The sequence below is a fragment of the Tauraco erythrolophus genome, chromosome 6 (genome assembly GCF_009769465.1).
Source record: "Tauraco erythrolophus isolate bTauEry1 chromosome 6, bTauEry1.pri, whole genome shotgun sequence".
Classification (NCBI taxonomy): domain Eukaryota; kingdom Metazoa; phylum Chordata; class Aves; order Musophagiformes; family Musophagidae; genus Tauraco; species Tauraco erythrolophus.
Genome location: NC_141470.1, coordinates 1,001,981 through 1,024,242, shown reverse-complemented (window position 1 = coordinate 1,024,242; position 22,262 = coordinate 1,001,981). Strand labels below are relative to the sequence as shown.

The following is a 22,262-nucleotide window of genomic DNA, read 5'->3' as shown; positions in this document are numbered from 1 at the left end:
CAACTCCGCTGTCCCAAAGGACGCTGCCAACGAGCGGAGTTGTTTCCCTCTCCGGCGTCCGTGCTCTCCAAAGCTCTTTGAGTGCTACTGCCCAGGCTGACCACATAAAACTTTTTGAGATTTTTGAACAAACGGGTAAAAAAAAGTAAAAGATACCTGCTGAGATGTGCTCAGGCCAGGACGCGCACACAGAAAACACCAAAGATAAATTATTTGATCACGCTATGAGCACACCTGGCAGCCGGCCTCCCACGGCACAGCTCCCCGAGCGGGCTGCTGCGTGCGCGACCCGCTCCGGCACCGACAGCTCCTGCCGCTCCAGCGAAAGCCGCGCCGTCAGAAACGCGGCCGGCACGGGCCGCCCCTCAATCCCGGTGTTTTCCCCCCAAATCTGCAAAACGCTCAGCGGCACCGAGCGCTGCGCCACGCACGCGCCCACCCGGCGTTGGCGGGCACAGGCCGCGCTCGGCGGGCCCCGCAAGCGGGGGGCCGGTCCCCGGGGGGGCGGCGAGCCCCGCAAGCGGGGGGCCGGTCCCGGGGGGGCGGCGAGCCCCGGGCGGCCCCAGCGCACCAGCCCGGCACCCCCGCGGCGAGAAACGGGCACGAACCGGCGCGCCCTGTGCCATCCCCGGCGCGGGTCCCTCCGCCCCCGGGCGCCTCGGAGCCGAATCCCACGGCCGGGAGCCCCGCCCGCTGGCGGCCCCGGCCCCACTCACCCGCCGCCTGCCCGCCGACCCCTCCGGTCCCCGCGGACGAGCCGAGCGGCGGCCGCGCCGGGCCGGGCCGAGGCGCCGAGCGGGAACTACCGGCCCCAGCAGGCCGCGCGGCGGCCGTTGCCATGGCAGCGGGCGGTTTACACGCCGAGAGGCAGCGTGTGTACAAAATCCCTCGGAACTGGTGCACAGCTCTTGCTTGATTCGTGTCTCGAGTTGCAGAAATGAGTCTCTTTTTGGGTCTTAAAATGTGAATTGTAACTTTCATATGATTTATTCAAGTCCGACGGCTCTCCTAGGGTCTAAAGATGTTTCATCTGGTTCTTTTGTGGTTCTTTTTTCTCAGATATTGGCCACGGGATGGCCCAGTCGGCAGATGAAATGTCGCTGCAGATGGTATCAGCTGTTGGTAATTCGTCCTTGGTTCAGCCAGGCTTCTCCCTCCTCAATTTTGATGGGCATGTTTTCTTTTTTGGGCAGAAAGGATGGCCAAAGAGATCCTGTCCCACTGGCGTTTTTCTCCTCGATATAAAGCAGAATGAGCTCAAAATGAAACCTGCCACCTTCTCTAAAGATTCCTGCTACCTCCCCCCTCTCCGCTACCCTGCTCTTTGCACGCTCAGAGGCAATGCGGAGTCTGATGAGTACCAGTATATCATCCATGGTGGGAAAACACCTAACAATGACCTTTCTGATAAGATTTACATTATGAGTCTGGTAAGCAAAAGTAGCAAGAAAACCACGTTCCAGTGTGTTGAGAAAGACCTGGGTGGAGATGTCCCTGAAGCTAGATATGGGCATACAATTAACATAGTTCATAGCCGGGGAAAAAGTGTGAGCGTTATATTCGGAGGGAGATCATATACTCCTCTTGCACAAAGAACCACTGAAAAATGGAACAGCGTAGTTGACTGTTTGCCGTCTGTGTTTCTCGTCGATTTTGAGTTTGGATGCTGTACATCATACATGCTTCCAGAGCTTCAAGATGGACTTTCTTTCCATGTTTCAATTGCCAGAAATGATACAATCTACATTTTAGGGGGCCATTCACTTCAAAACAACACCAGGTCCCCCAGCTTGTACAAGCTAAAAGTTGATCTCCCACTGGGCAGCCCAGCTGTCACCTGCACTGTCTTGCCAGGGGGGATATCTGTGTCAAGTGCTATAGTGACTCAAACTGGTGATACCGAATTTGTCCTTGTCGGGGGCTACCAGTCTGACAACCAGAAACGGTTGGTGTGTAACACCATAGTTCTGGAAGATAATAAGATAGAGATTGTCGAAAGAGTGAGCCCAGAGTGGCCATCAGATATTAAACACTGCAGGATGTGGTTTGGCTGTAATATGGGCAAAGGGTCTGTATTGCTAGGCATTCCAGGGGCCAACAAACAGTCAATCTCAGATGCCAACTACTTCTACATTTTGAGATGCAAAGGAGTGGAAGAGGACAAGGAGGAAGAACTGACAGCACAAATTTGCAGTCAGACATCAACCGAAGACCCTGGAGACTCCACTCCATTTGAAGATTCTGAAGAGTTTTGTTTTAGTGCTGAAGCCAATAGCTTTGATGTTGATGATACTGACACTTACAATGAAGATGATGAAGAAGATGAATCAGAAACGGGCTACTGGATCACCTGCTCCACCAGTTGCAATATTGACATTAACACCTGGGTCCCTTTCTATTCAACAGAACTCAACAAGCCCGCAATGATCCTGTGTTCCAGCGGGGCTGGCCACTGGGTCCATGCACAATGTATGGATCTCTCAGAGAGCATGCTACTACGTCTCTCGGAAGCAAATGTCAAATACTTCTGCAATGAGCATGTTGACCTTAATAAAGGGCTACAAACTCCCAAAAAGGTGGTGCACCTGAAAAAGCAACCCATGAAACCATTGCGCAAAAAGGCAACCATGAAGTTAACATCTCCCTCAAAAAAGTCCTTTCTTCGGAGATTGTTTGAATAGATTTACACTGCTAATTTGTATTCACCTGGGAAGAAGTGAAATCACAGTCAAAGACAGCTAATGGGTTATTGGAGCTCTAAAAGATCATTTTATCTAATTGATTTCAATTATTTCAATATTTCAGTTACTTTTCAAAGCTCATGAATTTATTTTGTCTCTTATGTGTATTTTTGCGATATCCGGATAGGAACCCCATCATAGAGGGCACTGTGCAAACACACAGCCAGATACTGGTAACTTTGTGCTGTATTTTATGGTATAACTTACTTCCCAGTAATCCCCAGTGAGTTAATGGAGCTGCTGGTAGTACAAGACATTGCCCCACTCAGTGGTGTTAGTATCTGTCCATAAAGAACATTATATTACCCATTTATTTTTTATCTTAGTGAGTAGTTCTAGAAATATTTGGCCTAATTTGTAACTGCATTACTTCAATTTTATGTTGGTGTAATGAAATAAAATTAGGCTAATTACTCTAGTTTTAAACTAAAGTGGTGGCTTAAGTCCCTTGTGTTGGAAATAGTGAAATATTCAGACACTGAAGGTCAGTTTTCTTCAGGGACTTCCATTATGGAAAGCTTACATGTGAAGCATTTAATGCTGGATAATTAATTTTTGATTTTGAGAGGTACTGAATGATTATATGTCAGTTTTGCCTACAGTTGTGGAATATCATCTCATAGTAAAAATCGAACTGCTTTTTTAAACCACTGTGCTCGACAACTGCTTTGTGTTTGTATTTTTAAAAATATAGTAGACTAATAATGCTTATAATAAAAATGACTGCATTATTTTCACCTACCCATGGGTAAATCAAGCACTGTAAATCCCAAAGTCTACGAAAGGACAGCATGTATGCTTGGGAGGTCATCTGAAGTCTGATAAGGGGTCTAGCTTCACAGCTGCCCCATGCTGTGAACTCCCATTGACTTCAGAGAAGTTCCTTCTGATGAACAGGACTTTTATCATCTACTCTAGGTCCTCCACTACGCACTTCTTTCTCTGCTCTCCCAGGGTGACTGTGTAGAGTGTGAAAGCTTAAAAGTGCCTGCTGTAGCTCAGAGTGACTCATTGAACCAGTGGAGCATTGTGAGGGTGGAAACAAATGCAGCTGGCTGCTGAAAGCATAAGGAGAAGATTGGTTTCAGGTTGAAAAGGACATTGTCAAGGTTGAATAGCCCAAGAGTTTACTAACTTTTTTTGTGGATTCTTTTATTGGCTATTTGTAAAGCCTCATCATTCTTGATTTTATTTTTTATTTTTATTACTGCTCCAAACATCTCAAAAAATCAATACCATCAGCTCAACATTTGTGAGCCAACAATAATAGCTCAGCACTCACAGTCCAGCTCTCATGCTGGATCCTGAATAAAAAAGAAAAACGGGAACAGCTGACAGGTATTTGATGTGCAGACCCTGAGCAGCCACTCCTTTACCAAGCAGCACGTGTAGCACAGTATTCCTGTTAACGCAGACATGTATGCATGGTACTCCCCTTAAAACCTTCACGACTCAAGTCAACAGCAAAGGAAAGTAAAGGGCAACCATACAAAGTTTCCGTTTCCAACCTTCACATGTGCTGAGGGAGGTTGTAGTTTGGGTTGAGCTTGTGAATGGGAAGTATATCACCCTGACTCCCTTCTCACCAGTTTGATATTCATAGAATCATAGAATTGTCTGGTTGGAAGAGACCTTCAAGATCATGAGTCCAGCCATTGACCCTGCACTGTCAGGGTCCCTAAACCATGTTGTTCAACACCAAATCAACACGGCCTTTAAACACCTCCAGAGATGGGGACTCCACCACCTCCCTGGGCGGCCTGTTCCAATACTTCACAACCCTCTCTGTAAAGAAATTTTTCCTGGTATCTATCCTAAATTTCCCCTGGCGTAACTTGAGGCCATTCCCTCTCGTCCTGTCATTCATAAAGTGGGAGAAGAGACCGACCCCCATCTCCCTACAACTTCCTTTCAGGTAATTGTAGAGAGTGATAAGGTCCCCCCTGAGCCTCCTCTTCTCCAGACTAAACAGTCCCAGCTCCCTCAGCCGCTCCTCATAGGACAAGTTGTCTGAACCCTTCACTAGTTTCATTGCCCTTCTCTGAACCTGCTCCAGCACCTCAACATCCTTCTTGAAGTGAGGGGCTGAAAACTGGACACAGTACTCAAGGTGTGGCCTCACCAGTGCTGAGTATAGTGGGTATATATATTGATATATATATTATATTGGTATAAATTCATAGATTTCAATGCCAGCTTCTCATTTCCTTTGTCATGCTATTTTATCTAAGCTCAGAGTATGTAGTGCTATATGTTTTTCCAAGGAAAAAATGAATATCATGCCCGTGTAGAGTCCCTTCAAACCAGTGAAATTCAGTAGTCAACATCCCCTTTTGTAAGTTACTCATAGGTCTTGCTTAGCTGAATCGTCATTAAAATATACATTCATCACATGCTCTTCATAGAATACATTTATATCAACCAAAAAAAATCCACACCAAAATTAAAGCCACATTATCACAACTTCAGCAAAGGGGGACAATGTATCATAGAATCATAGAATCATAGAACGGTTAGGGCTGGAAGGGGCCTTCAAAGGTCATCTAGTCCAACCCCCCTGCAAGGAACAGGGATATCTCCAACTAGATCAGGTTGCTCAGGGCCTCATCCAACCTGGCCTTGAACGTCTCCAGGGATGGAGCATCCACCACCTCTCTGGGCAACCTGTTCCAGTGTTCTACAACTCAATGTACTCACACAACAGAACTCCACCCCTCGTCCTTTCAGACTTTTACAACAAAAGACTCCCCACAGTTATTGAACTCTCTGGCAATGTCCAGTCCCAGTTTTTTCTCGTTACCTCTCCCAATTACTGTCATTATGTAAAATTCCCTAGACCCCACACTGTGTGACCAATTCGTCTGCTAGTGCAGACAAACAAAAGGATGGAAAATTTTCCAAAATGAAAGCTCAACACTGGCCTAGCAGAAGTGACGTTCAACCTGAGATAAAGCCCAGTGGCTCAGGCACTCATGGTGTGGTTGCAGTAAGTTGAGAGCATCTCTTGAGGTTCCAGAAGTGACTCTTGCAGCTGCAGTGACTCCCTGAGCCCCTAGGAGCCCAGAGCAGGCACGCTCAGCATGTGGCAAGCACAGGCACCCATTGCAGCCCCTTCCAATTCTTACCCAAGTTGTTGTTCTTCACTTTAAGGCTGTGGCTACAAAAAAAGCAGTTCACAGTCAGACTTTATGATATTCCTCATCAGGCCTGTAATGTAGTGAGCTGTGCTTTTTTTAAATGTATGGTTTATTTTAGCAAGCTTGGTCAAACCATGTCCCAGCCTTCCACTGAAGGGCACTACGAGCAGCATTAAATCACAGCTCAGAGACATTAGTCCTGCAGAAAGAGGAAGTCAAAGTAAAAGATAGTATTCCAAAGGACTCAAACATCAGCCTGTAAAGAAGACACTTGACATAGCATTCAAGACTGCAGAAAGTACTTAATTCCTTGATAATTCTGATGACACTTCTGAGTTAGGTACTTGTTAGAGCATTGATTGTCTTCAAAACCAGCTAATCAATACAAGATGTTTCTTCCTCAGGCAGGTTAGAATTAGAAGAAAAAATGAAGTAGATTTGAGTGCAGAAGTAAATCTTTATTGTATCTGCATCCAACTGACCTATGTGTTTTGTAATCACAAGCAGCAGCAGCATGGTTCCCAGCCACATTTTAGTAACATTTTCTTATTATCAGCTTTTATGAGAATAATATATGGATTTTACTGCTCTTGAAAAGTGCTGGGACCCTGAAGTACCTGATTAATCTACAGGAAAGGCACAGCACCAACTTTAGTGGTAGCACTAAAGCATGTGTCATAGTTCAGAGTGACTCATTGCAACAACAGGCCATTGAAAGGAAGGGAAATAATGCAACTGGGAGCCCAAAGCAAAAGGAAAAGACTGAATTCAGATGGAAAAGGAATCTGTAAATTTTTTTACTGCTAGACTCAATGTATTAAAAACAGAAGGACTGGCTTACTACTTTTTTTTCATGATTAGGGGCTATAGCTCCCTCCGTATTTGATTTCTTACCCTTTCCCATTTCAAACAAAACTTCTGGGAAGGACTTGAGCAACAGCCTCTGAAAATCAAACTGCAATTTGATGTTGCTACCTAACTGTTGAAAATTGTGACACTGAAGCCCATTTTTTCTTTTTAAAAAAGCAAGACAGTAAGCTTATAAACCTTCTGATTTCTCAAGGCATACACATACACAGGAAGAACAGGACACTGGCCACTACCACAGGTGTGCAGGACCTCCTTCAGGTGGTGGTTATTATGTGTTCACTTGTCCACTAGCTCAGAATGCCCGTCTTCAGAGGAAGATCTGGGCATTGAAAAGATACCTCTTGACCTCTCTCCAGATGCTGCTAGAAGAGTGCTAATTAAAGTTCTTCTAATGTGTCTTTTTGTATTATGGACAATATTAAGCTTGATGCAGAGGGTAGAAAACTCCCACACTTAGGAGTTGCAGCTGGTCAGCTGTTTGACAATTATGCCATATTCAGTCATCTAAAACAGTTCTCTGAAGAAGACTGGTGACAGGCCTCATTATTCTTCATCTGGTCTCAATTCTAATAGGAATACATGGAAAGTAAAATTCAGTCAGTTATTACAGATTTAGGAATAAAGGAGTTAAATATCCCAATTTACCAAGAAACTCTGAGGCTTGTATTTTTGTTTTATATGGATTCTGTTTTTTCCATCCAACAGTTTTTTACTCAAAGTCAGCTGAAAGAACTAAGTTGGTGATATAAAGTCCAGCAGTTAGGGGTCTAATTACCTGATTGCACAAGGAAATCAGGTATCGTAATTTGCTCATTGTTAATTCCCTCCAAACCAGTTGGTTTACGTAAGTCTTTTGACCCTGCGATATCATTGCAGGGAAGATAGGAAGACTCTCTGAAGTGGGATAAAGGGAAGCTACAAATCATGAACTGGAAGGTAGATTGGAACTAATCTTTGCAGATCAGTCTATGACGAGGAGACAAAATTTGATCCGAAGGATGCACGAAAGCCAGTAAAGAGGCTTAATATATTAGCGTGGACATAACAGCGCAAGGGTGATTTTAAACAAACACTGGGCTGGTATTTGTAAATGAAGTAAAAGCCATTTACAGACTAAATAAAACTGTTTTTAAATTAGTTTAGTTTTCTAAACTAATTTAGTTTTCTAAGCTGTCAAACAGTTGCCTGTGAGGAAAGGTGCTGAAAAGACTGCTGAGGCTCACGGAGTAATCTTCATTTGTGTTAATTCAGTGACTTCCAGAAAAGGGCTGGAATCACAGCTGTCTCTGGGTATTAGAACAGCCGAAATATGAAAAGCATCCACAATTTGAATGAACAGTAAGACTGTTACCGTGAAATTATGTGCATAGTTGAGAAACTGGTAAGAAATACAAAGCCGGAGACTTAAATATTTACAAGACCTTTATTTTAAACAGGTTTCATGAATTAAGAAGCTGTAATACAGTAGGAAAAAGTAAAATTATAAAACCACATGGTGAGACAAAGCACAGAACTCAGTGTAGTCAGAAATTCCGATGCTATAAATATCTAGAATTTGTTTCTGAACTACCTGACTAAAAGTCAAAGTTGATTTGCCTAAAGTCAATAGAATTATCCCTGTGAGGAAGAAAATAGATTATACCAGAATGGTGACTTCTAACATAGTTCCCACCATTTCATAACATGGTGATTCACAATATGATGCCTTTGAATAAAACCAAACAAAAGAAGATACATAATGTGATTGTATAAAAACTACGATCAATACCATTTCAGAACAAGAAAATGGTTTACCATGAATTACTGATGGATTCATACCGTGTATTACCTTGAAAAAGAAAATGTGAAGTTTGAAAGAGCCTTTTTTTTTCTAAAGCCTCTTCAAAATCAAAAAGCTTAACAATAGACTGCATAACCAAGTGATGCACCTGTCTGTAGTGAGAATTTTTTTGCCTTCTGACGCATGACTGTGTGCATGTACCATTGTTATCCCTGTTGCAAAAGGTGCACTTGCAGGTACCTACACTTTCATTACTTCTAATGAGTGCAAAACTCTCAAAGAGAGTTTCTTGATTTACAGAAAGTGTCAACAATGGGGGGAAAGAAGATCAAAGTAGACTGAAGACGAAGAAAAAGAAAAAGAAGAAAAAGACTAAAAAGAAGAAAAAGAAGAAAAAGAAGAAAGAAGAAAAAGAAAAAAGAAAAAGAAGAAAAAGAAAAAAGAAAAAGAAGAAGAAAAGAAGAAGAAAAAGAAGAAAAAGAAGAAGAAAGAAGAAGAAAAAGAAGAAAAAGGGAAGGGAAGGGAAGGGAAGGGAAGGGAAGGGAAGGGAAGGGAAGGGAAGGGAAGGGAAGGGAAGGGAAGGGAAGGGAAGGGAAGGGAAGGGAAGGGAAGGGAAATATAGTAGTAGTTCTCTGTGTCAGCTATCCTGCCCAGAGCTGGTAGAATGTGAAATGTGTCTTGATGGCTTAATAATATTTCATAAAAGAATCCTTTCATGTGCCACTGCATCCTCTGTCCCCATCCAGGTTCTGTTCAGTCTGATGAGTTACCCCAGGATATAAGCCTCATCTTGAGAAATCATTCATATATGGATAAAACTTATTCAACCCTTTTGAAGGCAGTGAGACGAATCACTTGCTGTTACATCAGCAGCTTGTTAAAGTGAATTTGGAATTTGAAAATGTCAGCAGAGTCTCTGAAATTACATGTGCAAAATGAACAAAGTCTAGTCTGTCACTCCGGTGGCACACGTGTATTGCAAGGAACGGGTCTGGATTACTTGGGGGTGAAATTCACTCCTGTGCAAAAGACAGCAAAAACTGTATATACCACTTAAATGGAGTTGAAATCATCACAAGGTGAGTCAAGGTTGTTAAATTGCACGCGAGGTTATCCAAGCAGAGTCAAGGATAAAACACAAGGTAATACAGTTGTCCCAAATATACATACAGAGAATAAAGACAAGTGTGCAACTATTTGCATAATTAAATATATGCTGACCACATATCTGCATTTACTGCTAAAGGATGCTCTCTATAGCTGATATTTATACTCTCTGGAAAACTTGTTGTCTGCATTTATTGATAAAGAATAATACTTGCATAAACCTGGTATTTATGAGAAATACTTGTTTCATTCAAAGAATTGAAAAAAAATAAATGAATCTAAAAATGAACAGTTAGTAAGTGTAGATGTACATGGTACACCATGCAAAAGATGCTGTAGCCCTTATGACCACTTAGAAAAGTAAATGTTTTAAGTAAAAGGCATTATTTTGAACTGCAAATTTTGACATCATATGAATTATGTTTAAAGAAACCGTATTAAAATAATATTTTAATTGATGAAATCAAAAGAAAGACATAATCAGAATAACGCTAATATTTGTACTAATTACTAACACTTAACTCTATTTTTTCATTGTCTATAAATGGTAAATACGAGACCCTCAAAGATATAGCAAAAAAAACATGAACAGGATACTACTCAACAAAACTCAAATCATTAATTCTTTGCTGTTCACTTACACTCACAAACCAACTTCTGCCACATCAAAATAAAAACAAAAAAAGAACTTTGATTGTTTCTGCATTTGATCTGGTTTCAGAAATATTACTCCAAACGCAGTAGTGCCCTAGCTACAGGTGCAAATCTGAAAGACTAGATGATTTCAGGGCATCTCAGGTACTTTTGTGCATATTTCATGAATATGTCATTGAATTAAATTCATGTGATTTCAGTAGACGAATAAGCTAGATAGCACTTCAGGAAGGCAAATACCACCAACAAAATGGTTCATCTAATATAGTGCAGAGGAATCCCAACTAAATATTGCTGCGATAATATAAAATGCAGTATGCAATCATTTCAAGGCAGTTCATTGCTTTTTAACTAATCTTGTATGCCAGCTATCTTTGAGGTTAATAAATATCATTCCTCTTTCACAGATTTGGAAAATGAGACTGTGAGTGCCGTGTATCCTGTGTGAAAAAGCTCAGTATTGGATACAGTTGGAGCACACCAGTAGCAGACAGTGAAATACCCTAACAGAGAAGATCAGAAGACTGGTGTGTATCTGATCAAGATAACATCCATCTTCTGAGAAGCGAGTCTGTTGTGTCTAAAGTCACTTGGTGAAACTGTGGACCTGCTGATATTAATGACGATTTACTGGTGACTTCAGTGAAGCCAGGAACTCAACCAATAAAACTCTACTAGTCCATATTATTCTATGTACTGAAGTTACCACAGAAATCTAAAATGCCCATGAAGCAACAAGCTACACAGCAGAGCTCAAATGTACTTTGTACACTGAGATAACCACAAGGCACTGTAAATCCTGATTTAGGAACACAAGTACAAGATTGCATTTTAGAGTAAACAGACTACGATAAAAATATCTTTAAAAAACTCCCGCTACCTTTCCTATATTTTCATATAGTAAATTAGCATGGTGATACCACCATCTGCTCCTAAGCAGTACTACAATATAAATGTTAAATAATAATATTTTTTAAAGTTTGTGAGATCAAAGTTTGCACCTTAGTCAGTATTTTATATAAAAATAACTGAACTTTATTCTAAAACAATTACCCAAGTGTCTCACTGACAAATCTTTACTTATAAAAGCCAAAGGACCATCAATAAAATAATCAAACCCTCTTAAAATGTAGCAAAATAGTTTTAAAAATGCAAACAGAACAAACAGCCATGCTCCCTTTTTCAGCAACTGTCATAACTCTCCAGAATCATATTCATTCCAAAACACTACTTTATATAAAACCTCATTTACTTTGGCTTCCTCACTTAAAAACAACACTCTAAGACCAGAATAAACTGAAGACCCTGCTTTGCAATTTGTCTCTGCTTTCATCTCACATAAAAACTGGTAAATGCACCACTGCATTCCCTCTTGAACACTCCCAATAGACATGTCATTCATTAAACTCCACTCAGCACCTTTAACAGGGAACGTAAAAATGATCCCATCAGACTTCCTGTACCTCTGCAGGCCTGGAAAAGAAGCTGCCTCTCCATGCAGGCAGACACCATCAGAAACCCAACACCAAATGCGCTTTACATTTGGAGTTCCACTGAATCATTGTTTTCCAAGACCTCCAGTGGCAAGGAATCACCTAAACTATCCTCTGGATTAATGGTGAAGCCCTGGCTTTTTAATGTTTTATGAGCATTCATGAACTTCTGGAGGTACTTGGAGGTATATAGCCAGTGATGCTTCAAGACATCCTCCATCTCATAGCATTTGGACTGCCTGGCATTCATTTTTCGAAACCTCCTAAACAGTTTGTTTCCAGATTCATTTCCTTCACTTGCCCAGGCCCCAATGGACCCATCTCGTTCAATGATTTCAGGAACATGAGCGAGGGTTTTGTGGAAATAGTTGGTAATCTTGCCTTCATATCTGTACTTGAACTTTGTAGATAGGAGCTCAGCAAAACGCTGTGAATTGTAGCTATACTGGCACAGCAATTCTGGACACTCCTTGGCAGGGCATGAAGATCGCCACACTGGCTTCATCTTCAGGTAAAGGTCCATTAGCTCTTTTAGGGCTTCATGCCTTTCCTTACATTTTATTAATTCACATACTGCCTCTACTGTCTCTTTGGACATGAGCTTTCTAGCAAAATTTCCGCTCATCCTCATCATAGGCTTCAAGTTCATCTTCTTCCTGAGGTGTTTGTCAAGAGTCAACTGCCACCTCTTCCTCTCCTCTTTAGACACATCAGGATTCTTGTAAACTTCACCAATCTCCATTTGGAAAATCCTGTAGAATTCTGTTGCATTGCCAATGTCACAGTGCAACGCATCTATGGAGGGAACGGTCTCAATAAAAGGTTTGGCTGAAACACCCTTCACTCTGTCACGGAGCTCATCAATAGATTCGTGATATGGATTGGACCTCCATATTTCGTATCGCTCCAGATTTTCGGCATGGCTCCTGGTTATGGAGTGGAAGACCAAATTCTGGGACGCCTCCAGGCGGGTTGCGTCACACAGGGTACAAATGTAAGTGGAACCTGAGGCCTCCAGCCCTTCCACTTCCCTCACGAGTTTCTCATCATATCCTGTACCCCTGAAGACGAATTTGAACGTCCTCAGGATGCCTCCCATTTCAAGCAGCAGTTCGCTGTTTTTCATAGCCTCTCTTTCTGCTATGAGGGGGCTCAGGATTGCCGTCAGAGTTTCATGATCTGACTCATCAGCCAGCATAAGGCACAAGGGCTTGCAACACAACTCTGAGTTGGGCTTTACTTCTTCAAAGATCCTCTTGCTTTCATTCCCATGTGCTACAGCAATGTTCATGACTGTGAAAGAAAAGCGAACAGCCTTCTCTGGGACAGCAGGCCCACTCCCATGCTTCTCGCTGACATCTCCCATTCCATCACAGCACTCTTTTACTACCACAGTGAAGGGACCATTCAAATAGTCATCCAGGTGTTTTGCTTTCATACCTTCCAAGATCTCCTCCTCCATGTCTTTTAAGGCACAAACCAAGGCTGCATCATAGCGAAACCTCTTTGCAATTGTGTCTACTGGGTATTCATCAATTGAGAGTGGCAATCCTGACAGTCCATCTATAATTCCCACTTCTGTGTTAGTGGATACATTTTTCAAGGGAGGTTTCCACTCGAATGGGTGATAACCTGGTAGGAGGGCTTTCTCAGCAGTGCGAAGGGCGTGCAAAGGCTGGAAGATCTGCCTCCCAGTGACAGCTTTTACTGTTCTATACATTTTATGATATTGGCTACAGCTGAGGAATGTGTTGACTCGGATTGCCAGGCAGACAGCAGGGTGAAGTCCAGAACCCCTCCCTTGCATTATAGCCTCCAATTCATCTGCTTGCCTGTGTTCATTTTTTGCTCTTAAAGCTAGCAGGAACAAAGTCATGCATACAGCCTTTATATCACCACCCTCTTCTTTCTCAGCAAAAGCTTTGACTTGACGTTTCAATTCTCTCAGACGATGTTTCTGAGCTCTCCTGGTCAAAGACAGGAGATGCTGCCTCGGTCGGCCACCTTTATTTATGTGGCTGTAGAGCTCTCTACCTTTCATCTCCTTGTGGTTGGAGAGGTGTTGGCCATATTTCCCATACAAGACCTCTTCATCACATTCCTTTACAGGGCATCTTATACTCAGGCAATCAAGGATGTTCAGGAAGGATTTCACTGGGGTTACCAGGTCGGTAGGGAAGCAAGGATACCAGCAGGAGGGGCAATAGCTGCCCATAACTTTGATACATTTAAGGATGCAAGTTCTGCAAAACACGTGTCTACATGTTGTTTCCACTGGATCTGCCAAAATGTGCTCACAGATCTGGCAAGAGACGGATTTAATGAAATCTGCTGGGTAATCAACTGCAAGCAGCTTGGTGCTGAGATGTGTATTCTTGCAATTGACAACCTCTTTCAGTAAATTTTTGTTGTTTGTCTGTGCTTGGTTCTTTACACCTCTGTTTATTCGAGGACGTTCTGCAATGGTCTTCACACGTTTGCCATGTTGTACACTGGGTGGCTGGCTTTTTCTCTTGACTCCCTGACTGGTAGTGTGGCACACATTACAGTTTGGGGAGTGGGGTTGCCACTCCATTGTGCTGTTCCTGGGAAAATATACTTCATATGGAATATTACTGAATTTTCTATGGATAATACTCCAGCAGTTGTGACAAAATCGAGTGGGATGGATAGTATCAACATCCCCTCGCACATCAATCTTAAAAACCTTGGCGATAAGATCTGGCCAAGAAGTTGCTTTTTTCTCTTTCTTTCTCAGAAGCCAGAGAGTTTCGTCATCCACTGGCCCATGCACTGGATGAGTTCTCTTGTAACAATCAGTTTTAAATGAAGCTCCACAGATGCGGCAAAGTTGCTTCAGATTGTTCTGATGAGCTTTATTGTCTTGTGCTTTCATGTCAACGGCATCTTTCTCAAGTGCCTGCCTATTGCCCATGAAGTCCATCTTTTCTCCTCTTGGCACTGTTGTATCTTTACACAGCATGCTTTCTTTCTTTGAAGGAGTGACCTCTTCTGCCTGATCTTTGTTCATGTGCTGGCTGTCATCAGAAGGTGTTTTTTCAAAGGATCTCACTTTAAACAGCTTGAATTTCCATTCAGAAAATTTCGTATATGGATGCTGAATTTCTTCAGGCAGGTCCATTTGTGATGCCACTGACATCCGCAGTGTGGCAGAAACCAGATCACCTGAGAAACAGAAAGAAGCTGTAAGTTAGCTTATCTTCCAAAATTAAAAAATAACGCCATGGTTTTTAATAGAACAGTTCTAATCACTTTCACTGAGAAATGCTTCGAAAGTGAGTTACTCATCCAAGACACTTCCTGAATTGAGAGGCCCAGACATAGCTGTTCACTCAGTATCTCAGATGATTACCCAAATGTGTTTGACATTGATCCTCAGCCATCCACATGTACATTAGATCATCAGTGCACCTTACATAAAGCCATTAGTCATCTGGTACGAATATCCAAATCTGCCCCTTCCTTCTTACACCTGACTGAGCTTACCATAAGTAAAGCTACTACAGACAGCAGAATTACATTCTGAGAGTTTGGTGACTTTTTCAGAACTCAATTGGTGTCTGAAAGTTAAGAGTTTTGTCTGCCTCATACTATGATATCTAAATTAGCAAGACCACTGCTCTCACACCACTTGTTAGACCTTGATCTGATCTGAAGTGTCTAACACATGCCATTCTGCATGGGCAGAGCAGCACATACTAATCAGTCCCCGTGTAGACTCTATTCAGGCCTCAGTTTTGTAAGGTACTTCAGCATGTTGCCCAGAGAAGTTGTAGCTGCCCCATCCCTGGAAGTGTTCAAGGCCAGGTTGGATGAGGCTTTGAGCAACCTGGTGTAGTGGAGGGTGTCCCTGCCCATAGCAGGGGGTTGGAACTAGATGATCTTTTAGGTCCCTTCCAACCCAAACCATTCTGTGATTCTATGATTCTATGTGCTTAATGAATGTGAGTAGCTCCATTAAAGCAGGAGGAGTGTATCATCTGTTGATACAAAGCACTAAAATTCCCTGGACTCTTTAAAAGAGAGATGGCAATTTATACTGGCTGCAGATTTGCTCTAGAGAGAATATTTATACATCGTAAGTGAGTTGTCTGTTTAAGTACCCTGCTGATAACTCTCTCTGTAAGAATTACTCATACTGGAAAGCTGAAAATGGTCTGTTCAAATTTGACCCCAATTTTAGCTTTCATAGAGATGCTGCCAAAAGTAATATCGATGTGGTTGCCATGGAAACATGGTATTTTTAAAAATAAATACAAGACTTTCACCTCAAACACTGAAACTTTTTGCTACTGCATCAGACTTAGAAAACAAAATCGTGTGGCAACAACAGCAAAAGTGACTAATCCATTTTTTGACACCTGGCTATGAGAAGTGCACAAAGTAAACAAACAGTATAGAGAAGATTCAGTTCTGTTTTCTGATTTATCTTAGTTTTACGGATCTGGTTGGTGTGAGTGATAAAAATGAGGAAAACTATACATTAAGACTATATCATAGAACTAGAAATGATGTGGGTATGGCTGTGGTTTCTTTGATTCTGCCGCCACTTAGCAGTTCACGTAACTTGCTAGAAATCTCAGCTCAGTGTCTATTCAGAAGGTGCCCTTCATAAGAAATACATCCAAGTCATGGTCTAAAGTGATGACGACCAGGATGTTTCTGAGATTATTTCGCTTATAACCTTCCAATAAAGCATCATTTCAGTACAGTCTTTCAGAGTCCATTGGGAAAGGACTGCATGCTTTAAGTTTCAGATCCGGAATGACGTATCAGTCTGCTCTGCTCAGCACTTTCCTTAAGAATCACAGAAACATAGAATGTTAGGGATTGGAAGGGACCTCAAAGGATCATCTAGTCCAATCCCCCTACCAGAGCAGGACCACCTAGATCAGATCACACAAGAATGCGTCCAGGCGGGTTTGGAACTTCTCCAGAGAAGGAGACTCCACAACCTCTCTGGGCAGCCTGTTCCAGTGTTCTGTTACCCTTACTGGGAAGAAGTTCTTCCTCATGTTTAAGCAGAACCTCCTATGTTCCAGCTTATATCCATTTCCCCTTGTCCTGTCATTGGATGCCACTGAGAAGTGCCTGGCTCCATCCTCATGACAGACACCCTCTACATATTTATAAACATTAATGAGGTCCCCCCTCAGTCTTCTCCAAGCTAAAGAGACCCAGCTCCCTCAGCCTTTCCCCATAAAGGAGATGCTCTACTGCATTTAACTTCAAAATCATTCATCAGGCCTTGGCTACAAAAATTTAGGTATGTTTTTTTCCCAGCTTCTCTTCATTTCATCCCAGTGAGAACAAGCTGCCCATACCACTGTCCCCATTTGTCATTCGTTTCTTCCAGGGCATGTTCAATGAAAGAGAAAAAAAGCAAAGAATGCTTGAACTTTTCTTTAGCAGGGGTGAACCCTGTCTGATTCATTGGAGTTGGCGAGAGTTGGTCATAGGCTTGGAGACGAGTAGTGCACGATGGTAGCGCTTAGTCTAAGGGTTAGAAGAGCAGGGCAAACATTAAATATTTTGCTCTAAATGTACTCAGTGCTGGATGTTTCTTTACAATGACTTAGACAAGACGGAGCCTGCGTTGCTCCATCCAGCTGCCTGTACTGCTAAATATCTCTGTCTGCACTGCAGTCCCTTGCTCTCCATCACTGATCCAGCCTGGCAACATGCTTGCTTATATTCTGCTGTTCATAGATCCATGATGTGCAGCTGTGCCCAGATGTATTCAGAGCATTACTACTGTCTCACTTTCTTGGCTGCATCCTGTGACAGACTTCGTAAAATCTATCCACTGAGCAATAACCCGTTTGCCCCTAAATAGTCCTGTGTTCCTATTACCTGCAGAGCAACTGCAGAGCTAGTTGTCCTGTACTGTCCGCAGATCCTTTTCTTCTACATAACACCCTATGCAGTTTTGTGTCATTTTACCATCTCCAGCAGCACCTTCAGAATCTCTTAAACCATGAGCAATGCGTCCTCAGGGCAGTATCTAAGTCATTGTAAAGAAACATCCAGCACTGAGTACATTTAGAGCAAAATATTTAATGTTTGCCCTGCTCTTCTAACCCTTAGACTAAGCGCTACCGTCGTGCACTACTCGTCTCCAAGCCTATGACCCAACTCTTGCTATTAATCGCCAACTCCAATGAATCAGACAGGGTTCACCCCTGCTAAAGAAAAGTTCAAGCATTCTTTGCTTTTTTTCTCTTTCATTGAACATGCTCTGGAAGAAATGAATGACAAAGCAGCTCTCTCAGGTCAACGGACCTTTGCCTTCTGCAGTAGATAACTGTTGCCAACAGGCTACTCATCAAACACTTTGAATTGCCTGGCTCTCAGGCAGTGGAGATTTCAGGAGCTCTCTTGGGAGAGCTAGAAATATTCCCACTGCTAGGAACATTTCCTGCTACTCATCATGCTAAATTTGCCTGTGTTCTGTTATTGCAGGTGGGGGTCACGCTGAACAAACTTTCTTCTCCCTGCCTACCCCAACTCAGATTCCTAATGAACCCCCAGCCATCGTTATTTAATCAACTCTGACAGCTTGTTCAGTATCACCTCTTTTTATCTTGAAAAGGGAAAAGAAATCCCTTTCCTTCTCAGATCACAATATTTCATACATTTCTGAAGGTGAGCAAGATTGCAAAACTTTTACTCACATCAAGGAAGACCTTGCTTTATAGAAAGTCTCACCAAAATGAACAGCAACCTCCAAGGTGAGGAAACACACATACAATAAAATCATTGACCTGCACATTAAACCAGGACAAGGAACCAACACTCGGATGTCCTACAAGCATCTGGGATGCTGTCATTAGTACTGCCAGCCTACCTTTAGTTCACTGTCAGTTTGTAGAGCTGCTGCTATGTCTGCCCACTTTGCTCCAAATGTCAAGCTTGCTTGCTCTCTCTCCTGCGTGCTCTCACTCTTTCTGTGTTCCCTCTGCTTTTTAAAGACACTGCAGTGCTGTTTATCTCACTTATCCCCATCCCTCCGAGCTCCTAGTACCACTCTGGTGCTAACCACAGCTTACTTCAACTAAACACAACACAGAACTCTCAAATCCAGGTGGCACCTGGCAATTTATGAGGCTTAACCACAAAATTCATATAAACAAGGTCTTCTTATGTGAGGCTCCTGGGCTCTCTCTGAGGAGCACCTGCACTGTTTTTTAACACAAAGTTTTGCATTTGGCTTTCTCCTTTACAGTTTCAGAGCTGGTTTATTCACTGTTAACTCTCAGAGAGGAGAACCTGGTGTCTGGTCACACCACTGTCTCACATTAAAGCTGTTTCACTGAAGGCAAATGGCCCACTTCCTCAGGTCAACAGCAGCCAAGCTTCTGGGGTTTGGGTGAACTGACAATGGGGATCACAAAATGTCCTGTCTTCTGATACCAGTCTTTAATTTTCAAGGATATCACCTCTTTGGTGATGCACATCTGGGGCCATGAAGGCCCTGGGCAGGGAGGTCAAATCAATAATATAAAAGCTAGCTATATACATACTGAGTAACCAGTAGATACCACAACGGGTATAGGCCACAGGTGGCCACAAACAGTAGGCAGTAGAGTCTCTTTTCTGGAGAAGCCCAGTCAAACACCCATACTTAGTTTCCACAAGCAACTGTCTCAAAAACTGACTCCAAGAGCAAAGAAAGCAAACTCCATCAAACAACAGCACCCTAAAAGTTTTCAGTCTGCACACACAGCATTGTGCAAAAATTCTAGATTCATCAAGTCCTTCCAAATGTGGACATAAGTTCACACTTCAGAAGCAGGAATTTGCAATAGCAGCATAACTACCTAAACACCATTTCCTTTTCTCAGGAGACTTTGTGATCCTACAGGACTCAAATCCGCTTCCAACTCACACACTGTTCCCTGACAAGGCAGCTATGAAGGAGTCCACAGTGAAAGCACGGTGGATCTCCCAGTTATTGCGGCGCCTACCTGACAGCATCTTACACAACACTGATGGCACCCAGAGGGAAAATCAGTAAAACTTGTAATATTTTGCATTTGCTGTAGCTAAAAGAGGTGAGAGGATTCCCTCTCTATTGTCCACTCTGATCTTACAATACTTCCAATTCTTAGACTCATAGAATCGTTTAGGTTGGAAAAGACCTTTAAGATCATCAAGTCCAACTGTAAACCTAACACTGTCAAGTCCACCATTAAACCATGTCCCTAAGCCCCATGCCTACATGTCTTTTAAATACCTCCAGGATGGTGACTCAATCACTTCCCTGAGCATTTTGTTCCAATGCTTTACAACCCATTAAGTGAAGAAATATTTCTTAACAGCCAGTCTAAACCTCCCCTGGCACAACTCAAGGCCATTTCCTCTCATCCTATCACTTGCTACTTGGGAGAAGAGACTGACATCTACCCCGCTACAACCTCCTTTCAGGCGGTTGTAGAGAGCTATCAGGTCTCCCCTCAGTCTCCTTTTCTCCAGGCTGAACAACCCCAGTTCCCTCAGCTGCTCCTCATAAGATTTGTGCTCCAGACCCTTCACCAGCTTCGTTGCCCTTCTCTGGACACGCTCCAGCACCTCAGTGTCTTTCTTGTAGTGAGGGGCCCAAAACTGAACACAGTATTCAAGGTGCTCCCTCACCAATGCTGAGTACAGGGAGGGGACAATCACTTCCCTAGTCCTGCTGGCCATGTTATTTCTGATACAAGTCAGGATGTTACTGGCCTTCTTGGCCACCTGGGCACACTGCTGGCTCACATTCAGCCGGCTGTCAACCAACAATCCCAGGTCCTTTTCCACCAGGCAGCTTTCCAGCCACTCTTCCCCAAGCCATTCTTGTAAGATGATGTCTTGGAGAAGTAATTAGCCTTGAGTCTATGTGCCACACGAGAGGCCAACAGCTCCTCAGTAACCAAGTGTAACGATTCATGCAAAAGCAAGTAATGCATGAAAAAAGTAAACAAAGTATGTATGGAGTATGTAATGCATGGAGAAAGTAAACGAAGTTTGAGGCCAAACCCTGATATCCTTGCTCAGATTCTGACTCACACAAAACCCTAATGTGAAATAAATCCCAAACAGAAACAACTGAATAGGAGTGTCCGGATATGGTGGAACAGAAATCATAGTGGTTATTCCAGGCCAAGGCAGTGTGGGACAAGGATGTCATGGCTGAGGCATTTATAGACCTCTGAGAACATTAGGTGGCTAGGTCCTGAGCCCAGCTCTTCTACTGTTTTGCCTGGACTTCCTAACAACCTGCCTATTTTTACTCTTCACTCCCTAGCAGTTGGAGAGACCTTTTCAAAAACATGTCAGGTCGGGCTGCAATACCAGATATCAATTAAAATCACTCTCTGCAGTCACTTGCTAGTTTTGCCCCTTATATTGAAATGGCAGACGCAGCTCCCTGACAACGTCCATTGCTAGTCTTGAGGGATTTGGGGCTCTTTGAGAAGTAGTTTAGCAAACCTCTCCCTCTAGGGTGCTTATTCAAAACTTCACCCGGGTAGCTGGCTACCTGCCCCGTTGCCCCAGGAGCCCGAGTTCCCGCACGAAGGGTGCTGTACAGGCAGCAGCTTGGTTATCAAAGCAGCCACGTGAGCATATGTAAGCCTAATCAAGTGCTTTACTTCCAAAGTACCCAGGAAATCACCTTGGAAAAGTATTGTCTTATAGGGATACTGCAGGCAACTAAAGGTTTTAATTGATCTTGAATTGCTACAGCTTTGGTTGGGGTTTATGTCCGTATGAGCATAAACGCTCAACAGATTCAGCGCTGGAAAATGTTTTCCGTATGCAACTGGCACCACCGAGTGGAGAAAAGCATTTTTGCATTGGTTTCTGTTACAGCATGGGCATTAATATATGCCTGTGATCCTAAGCTTCCCATAAATGACACAGATTTGGAAAAACCTGCCCTGAATAAAGACATTTCATTTACGCTTGGAATAAAAACTCCAGATAAATTCCTTGAATTCTCAATTAAAATAGGCTGGACATCAATGGTCTGGGTACCTTACAGATTACTAAAACTGGTATTTTTCAGCCACAGAAAACTCTCCATCTAAGGATATCTGTTCTACAAAGATATGTAATGATGAATTTCCTCATTTTACAGCTAAGGAAAGTTCCATACAGTTTGTTCACTTGGCAGGAGAAAAAGGATAGCTCTGAAATTCAGCCAGCTGCCCAGGAAAGGGTCTACAAAATTTTTAATTATTTCACTTATTCTTAATATAACTATTTCTTTATTCTTAATATAACTATTTCTTTATTGTGGTACTTTGGAGCCCTGTCTGATGACCCAGCTATCTCTCTCCCCTAACTCTTAGCTTCCTGGCAGCTCCTAACAATAAAACGTAATTACATTTTGGACAAAAGCAGCGCTCACAGAGGTGTGTTAGGGTCTGGCATGTGCCTTCGCTCCAGAAGCAGCACCCGGCCTGTGCCTGGGAGCTCAGCA

The 22,262-nt window shown here is 42.8% G+C and overlaps 2 protein-coding genes across 2 annotated transcripts; one reads left to right on the top strand and one right to left on the bottom strand.

The window, feature by feature from the left end:
- Positions 1-1,073: 1,073 nt before the first annotated feature.
- On the top strand, positions 1,074-2,681 carry RAG2 (recombination activating 2). The gene has a single exon (XM_009981177.2). It carries the CDS (start codon positions 1,074-1,076, stop codon positions 2,679-2,681), a length of 1,608 nt encoding a protein of 535 aa, XP_009979479.2.
- A 9,144-nt stretch (positions 2,682-11,825) lies between these two features.
- RAG1 (recombination activating 1) lies at positions 11,826-14,942 on the bottom strand. Its single transcript, XM_009981178.2, has one exon. It carries the CDS (start codon positions 14,940-14,942, stop codon positions 11,826-11,828), a length of 3,117 nt encoding a protein of 1,038 aa, XP_009979480.1.
- Between the last annotated feature and the right edge of the window lie 7,320 nt (positions 14,943-22,262).

Coding starts and splice junctions, on each gene's coding strand:
- RAG2 (XM_009981177.2), top strand. CDS start 1,074: ATGGCCCAGTCGGCAGATGAAATGTCGCTGCAGATGGTATCAGCTGTT.
- RAG1 (XM_009981178.2), bottom strand. CDS start 14,942: ATGTCAGTGGCATCACAAATGGACCTGCCTGAAGAAATTCAGCATCCA.